Source organism: Labrus bergylta, chromosome 22, assembly GCF_963930695.1.
Source record: "Labrus bergylta chromosome 22, fLabBer1.1, whole genome shotgun sequence".
Taxonomy (NCBI): Eukaryota; Metazoa; Chordata; class Actinopteri; order Labriformes; family Labridae; genus Labrus; species Labrus bergylta.
Genome location: NC_089216.1, coordinates 14,781,049 through 14,787,821, shown reverse-complemented (window position 1 = coordinate 14,787,821; position 6,773 = coordinate 14,781,049). Strand labels below are relative to the sequence as shown.

Below are 6,773 nucleotides of genomic sequence, written 5' to 3'. Positions count from 1 at the left end.
AAAAGATAAAAGAGCAAGCATTTGAAAAGAAAATCTAAGCTGTTAGTTTGTAACAAATCACAGACGGTTATAAAACAGGAAGATAAACTGAATCATAACTTCTATTTAACACACCAGCAGAGGGGACAGATTCAAACAGTACCTGTAGAAAACGAGAGGACACTTTGGACTTCTCTGTTTCACATACGGAAACTGGAGGGGAATCCTTCAATATCATGGTGAAGACGAAGACTCCTAAATATTAAGAGTCGCTTCAAGTGACAAAATTCAGGACATTTTCCCCTCAAAGTTCAGACTAGATCCGTGTAAAGTTATTCACGAAGCTTCTTGAGAGCTCCTCAGGTGGGAAACTGTGAAGAGGACTTTTAACAGGAAGAAGAGTTTCTCAAGCTGAGGAGAAAACGGAGAAATGTTCTTCAGACACTCGATATTATTGATGATGATGATGGTAATGAAGATGTCTTTTGTTTGATAGCGATGACTTTAAGGATATCTTCTATACTGATTAGAGCAGGGGTGGGCAACTGGCGGCCCGGGGGCCACATGCGGCCCCCATCAACCCTCAACCTGGCCCTCAGGTCTATTTTTACATATCAATTAATTGGAAACATGAAAAAAACATGACAAAATCTGCCATGAAATCATGAAAACCAGAAATATGTCCATGATAATATTTGATCACTGGTATATGTTGAGTTAAATTTGAGACATAATTGACTGTAATCGTTTTTGTTTACTACAATTTGGCCCTCTGGCAGTGAGAACTAAATGAATGTGGCCCTTGCTGTGACCAAAGTTGCCCATCCCTGGATTAGAGCTCTCAAGAACTGCCATCGATGTTGTGCTTTGCCTCTGGTCACTTCCTGTCAGCACCTGTGTGTCCAATCAGACTCAAAGCTGATCGTTTGCTCTTACTGACATTATTTCCATTTTTCTAGATCATTGCTTGTGTTGTACTTACTCTCTGATGTCAAATGGTCATTGCAGAGGAATGGCGAAAACATTGTTGGTGACTTGGAGTGCACGAGTACTCCAGTGCGTTTTGCATTTTCATGTGGACGAAGATGTTTTTGAGTACTTCGACTTTTTTAAATGGAGGAGGAAAACCTCTGTTTAAAAAAATTCCTCTCTACGTGTTAACTAGGCAGTGGTTTACTTCTTTCTAAATTTTTTGGATCAGCTTCTGAAAAAATGGGTCGACCACGCCTCCTCACTAAGATGAAAGTTTTAGTCTCAGAGTCGCTCTGAGAATGTTCCTAAATCACTCCTAAGATAAAACCCTTGCCGCTCTCTGAGAGGATTCTCAGAACATTTGTGAGTATGTGCTTGTCTGACAGCAACTTATCTGTTCCTGTTGTCTCAGAGATGGACCCGCTGGAGGTCCCTCCTCTCACCCCAACCAGTAAGGAGGTCCTCAGCCAGGCGCTGAAGGCGTCTTTCTCTGGATTCTCTCAGGAGAGGATCAATCATCACTTCCCTCAAGGTGAACGGCAGAATATGAGTTTATCAATCAGAGCTTTGTTTCTACATGAGCTCTGGATTTATCTGTTTCTGTGTCTGTGCAGACGTCACCCTGTGGTCTGAGTGGGAGGTGAACTTCTGGTTGGACTGGTGCCAGGCTGAATTCGGCCTCACCTGTCTGGGGTCAGACCTGAGGGGCCTGCAGGGGGCGGAGCTCTGCGGCCTGGACAGAGAGGCTTTCCTGAACCTGATGTCAGACTGCACGGCCGGCGAGATCCTGTGGGAGCATCTGGAGGACATGAGGAGAGGTGAAACACTCATTCCTACTCGTCTAAAATATTTGGTATGTACCGGGGCTAGTCTGACTGTAAACAAAGACAACGCTGGGAAAATGAATACATGGCCGTTAGCCATTTAGACGGAGCACTGAGGGAATGCTACTTTCAAAATTATGCTAGTTTTAGAAAATGACCAACCCTGCCTTTAAGCCTTCATGCTTTAAAAAAACTTGATATATGGCCCAATGGCCCTCCAGAGTTTCACTATCTGTTGTCTGGGAATGTGTACGGAAGCCCGAAGCGGACGTGCACCCACCAGTTTTATTTATTGCATTTTCAGCTGATAACAAGTAATCTCCGGTTTGTCATTTTTTTTGGTATTGCATAACTGGTTTTCACATTATAACAGAAACATTTATGGCGATTTCTCACGATAACTACGTTTTTTCTAATGTGGTAAATGGAGAATTTTCTGGCGATCTAGAACACAAAACAATTTTCTGGTCACTCTGATTGTGTTTTAGTACTCCAGACCTCTTTTTGACCACCACTGATCGGCTGTTTTTTCACGTCATTACTGTGATTAGAAGGAAAATGCCTCTTTCTATAATAAATAATATTTTTTATTCATTTGTTGTTTGATTTTTATCCTCTGGTTACGGCCTAAGTGAGTGACACGCCCCCTAAACACAAGATGTTGATTTATCAGAGATAAACCCTAACCCCTAACCCTGGTCTCAGTCTCGGTATTGGTCTTGTCTCGGTCTAGGTCTTGGTCCCGGTTACTGTGGTCTTGACTACAACAGTACACTGTAAATGTCCAGATCACAACTATTAGCTCTATGTTTGTTTTAAGCTTTTGCTACTCTGAAGAAATAAATGTATGTATGGATGCGTGTGTGTAAAACTCTACTCTGATGTAAATATCTTTTCATTTGAATTCTCCAGAGAACGAATACGACTGCAGCTCGACTTTAACCATGTGCACATTATCGTCTTACTGCCAGCTGCAAACAAACAAAGGTAAGAATTTTGTAACACGTCTTCTCTTTACTTTGTCGTAGCGATCATAATTCCACGCTTTCCCACAAACGTGTGATTCATCGTCCGCCTTTCCTCAGAAAACTTCTCCGACTACGTTCACGATCATCCAGACAAACACGCTTATCATGCTCAGTACCATCACGCCGAGCGGACGGAGTTGCACGCTCTGGACTCTGTGAGCGTCCAACATCAGGATTATTATCTCCTCAAATCTGAAGACCCGACGAGCAGCCTGAACGCAGATCTGCTGCTCGAAGCAGGAGGTGAAAAACTGTTCACGTTTCAATGTGCCAATATGCTGGCAGAGAATGATCCGTTAGAGGTGATTTTATAGATCTGTCATTAAATTCTGCTTTGCTTGTTTCTGCTCATTTTGTACTTTCAAACTGTTCTTTAAATGGTTTCTGCTTTAACCTCGTCCACGTAGCCGAGAGACAATTAATAAATCTGTTTTTAAAATATTGATTATTTACTTTTGTAGGAATGTTGCCTTTTTGGGGAATGCAGCAGAAATTAACCTGAGGAAGTTTTTTGTGCTCATCAGAGGGTTTTATTTAACTTCAGCTTGTTTTATTCACAGAAATTATTTCAGGCATCTTAAAATCTGTCAGCTTGGGAAGAGCAAAAAACGCTCCTTTCCTGATTTTAGTTCCCCTTCAAGAAGCACGATATCGGATAAAAATGTGTTTGCAGCAGTATTTCTTAAAGCAACAAATAAACCTACTTCATGTTCTTCTAATCCAAATGATAAATGAAAACAGATTTTTGATGGGAAACTCTTTAAGAAACTGGTGCAAAAGACTGTAAAGAAACCAATATGGCTGCCAGAATTTGTGTTTTGTGTTTTTCCCTCCTCGTAGAGACGGACTCAGAGGTGGAGATTTCTCACAGTGACGACTCCGACATCATGGGCTCTCTGTCGTGGACAGCTCCACTCCGGGAAATTGATCCTATGACGGAGGAGAACATGTCGGAAGGCGTCTTCGTTTTGCCACAGACACACCGGAGCTTCAAAGAATACGTCGGAAACAAAACCGACCTCGGCCGAGCCGTGATCCCAGCAGCCATCCTCGCTGGGTACACAGGTGAGTAGAAAACGTTTTTTAATAGATTCATGTTAGTTTGAAATCTTTACATCTTCTCCATGTTTGAACAGGAAGTGGTCCAATCCAGCTGTGGCAGTTTCTCCTGGAGCTCCTCACAGATCGGAGCTGTCAGTCGTGTATCAGCTGGACGGGAGACGGCTGGGAGTTCAAGCTGACCGACCCCGATGAGGTACTTTGATTGAGGCCACGTTAACATGAAAACAATCCACAAAAAACTGAATCATTTTTCACACACCACTTTATTAAAGTTCTGTGTTTAGACAACAACCGCTGTGTACACAGATCTGTGAAAATGACTTATAACACTGCAGTAAACATGCCAGGCCATTAGGTGGCGCTGTGACTATTGAAACAACAAGGACATGTGCAGAGGCTCGTCCTTCAGAGCGCTGAGGTGTAAACATGCAAAACCAGCTAACGCACAAATGTTTGTGTGGATGGACGACGAGGTGGGGTTTTTACTTTGAGTGACCCTGAACTACAAAGATGGCGACTGGGAGTCATGACAGACCTCAGGAGTCTGCCATTGTTGTTGTAGTCCCACTACGCACTCATGGCTATTTACTGGAAGCGTACTGAGCATGTGCGAGAAGTCTCTGTTTTCAGAGAAACTGCATATCGTCGGTTTACACGATGAAGGAGACGGTGGCATCCATGAGTGCAAAAGTTTGTTTTCAAAACTCGCTGTCATTTAAACAAACAGCCAAAACACGTCAACAGGTTACTGTTTTCAAATAAAGTTCTTGTCCTGTTTTGACTACAGGTAATTGAAAACGCAAAGTTTTGAATATGGGTTACAAAGTGCAAACTACCAGACCAGCGCTGCCCGCTTCGAGGACTGTAGCCTCTGTGCATGTGGTGCGTAAATTAACCACTGGGCCACCGACACGGTCCTCTTTTCTGTTTTTCCGTTGATCTTTTTTGTGTAAACATTTGGTAATAGAACCAAATAATAATAGTAATAGAAATAATAGGTCGTCTGTAGCTACTGTTTTTGACCCGTTCAATAAAGCCTGATGTTTGCCTTCAGGTGGCACTGCTGTGGGGTCGCAGGAAGAACAAACCCAAGATGAACTACGAGAAGCTGAGTCGAGGTCTGAGATATTACTACGACAAAAACATAATCCGAAAGACGGCCGGAAAGCGCTACGTGTACCGCTTCGTCTGCAACCTGCAAGGCCTGCTGGGATACGAGCCCGGGGAGCTGCATGCCATGTTGGACATCTGCAACAACAGTCAGTGATGATGTCATCAAAAAAGAGACAATTTTTTATACAAGATACTTTTGTATGAGTTTATTAATGAGAACTGCCTGAGGCTCTGAGTGTGTGTGTGTGTGTGTGTGTGTGTGTGTGTGTGTGTGTGTGTGTGTGTGTGTGTGTGTGAGTGTGTGAGTGTGTGTGTGTGTGTGTGTGTGTGTGTGTGTGTGTGTGTGTGTGTGTATGTGAGTGTGTGTGCGTGTGTGTGTGTGTGTGTGTGTGTGCGTGTGTGTGTGTGTGTGTGTGTGTGTGTGTGTGTGTGTGTGTGTTTTGTAGCACTTTATCTTGTAAAACAATAAAACAATAAAACAAACAGCATATAAGCAAACATATGTCATTTATTAGGATTGAAGTCTTTTGGATGGGAAAACTAACGTTGTTATCCCGAGATAAATATGTCGAGATCTTGAGTGAACAATCGAAACTCATGATGACCTAGTTAAAAAGATTATCCCCCTACAGTGTGTACAAATAAAGAAATGATCTATAGAGACAAAATGCTTCTTTGTACCAGGCTGTAAACATGTTTAGTCCAGCTGTAAAGTTGAACATTTTAACATGGGGCTCTATGGGGATTGACTCACTTTGGGAGCCAGCTTCTAGTGGATATTAGAGGAACTGCAGTTTTTGGCAATTCCACATTGGATTCCTTTTTTTTTTCACCACTGCTGGGTGCTGCTTGGTATGTACACAGATATTTGTTTTAGTTTGTTTTTACATACTTCTGGGTTTAAATGACAAATGAGTACAAAAAGTTTTTGAATGGTTTTTGTTTTTATACAAAAGAAATATGTTCAGAAAAATAAAACCCTGTGTTCCCTCATCCCTGTGTTCCCTCAGCCCCATGTTCCCTCAGCCCTTTGCTCCCTCAGCCCCATGTTCCCTCATCCCTTTGTTCCCTCACCCCTGTGTTCCCTCAGCATTACTGAAGCAAATAATACAAGGTCTCATATCCAAAACACAAAATATGACGGGGGGGGAGGGGGGGGGGTTTGAGGGGGGTGCAACAACACGTTATGTACATTATAAGGGCCAGCCCTGATTCTGGGGGAATGTAGGCCTTAGGAAACACCGGGCCTAATTTGGGGAACATCGGGATGACCCCTGAACATGCTAAGCAAAAGGCGTACTGATACATAACACCAACAACATTTAGATCAATGTAAGGTCTCTTCTTTTCACTTTGGACACCTGCTGAGCTTCTTCATGATGGCTTTCTAAGCGAGCGGAGATGACTTCCAGCAGAGAGACAGACGACGGGCACATTTGTGCAGAGACTGGGCAGTAAACACAGGAGCCGCCTGAGAGAATCCGTGCCAGCAGGTGTTCTTCACAGAGATCAGCTGGTGTTTGAACTAATGGAAGCTCATCCGATATGTGCACTCCGTCTCTCTTTCACTTCAGTTCGTCTGAGCGGGCGGCGGCGGCGTGTGGGCGACTGGAATTATCAGCTCCTGCAGAGAAGCCAAGCGTCCTAATTTAACACCTCGTGTCCCACACAGAGCTCCTTTATTGATTTATCACCTTCTGATCCCTCACGCTGCAGGGAGAGGTTTCTTCTTCTGTGGTTTTTGTTATGACTCCCTCAGTCTGACCTTGTTTGGTCTCTAAAGATGGTTTAGGAC

The 6,773-nt window shown here is 43.3% G+C and overlaps 1 protein-coding gene across 1 annotated transcript; it reads left to right on the top strand.

Moving 5' to 3' along the window:
* The first annotated feature begins 1,572 nt into the window (after positions 1–1,572).
* LOC109995540 (protein c-ets-2-A-like) lies at positions 1,573–5,432 on the top strand. Its single transcript, XM_065950133.1, has 6 exons — positions 1,573–1,769; positions 2,688–2,762; positions 2,861–3,046; positions 3,644–3,868; positions 3,940–4,058; positions 4,920–5,432. Exons 1-6 carry the CDS (start codon positions 1,712–1,714, stop codon positions 5,130–5,132), a joined length of 876 nt encoding a protein of 291 aa, XP_065806205.1. The 5' UTR covers positions 1,573–1,711; the 3' UTR covers positions 5,133–5,432.
* Positions 5,433–6,773: the final 1,341 nt, after the last annotated feature.

Excerpts from the sequence above, each read along its gene's own strand:
- LOC109995540 (XM_065950133.1), top strand. The coding sequence starts at position 1,712 with ATGTCAGACTGCACGGCCGGCGAGATCCTGTGGGAGCATCTGGAGGAC. Across the intron at positions 2,763-2,860 it reads CCAGCTGCAAACAAACAAAG|AAAACTTCTCCGACTACGTT; the intron begins GTAAGAATTTTG and ends GCCTTTCCTCAG. Across the intron at positions 4,059-4,919 it reads AGCTGACCGACCCCGATGAG|GTGGCACTGCTGTGGGGTCG; the intron begins GTACTTTGATTG and ends GTTTGCCTTCAG.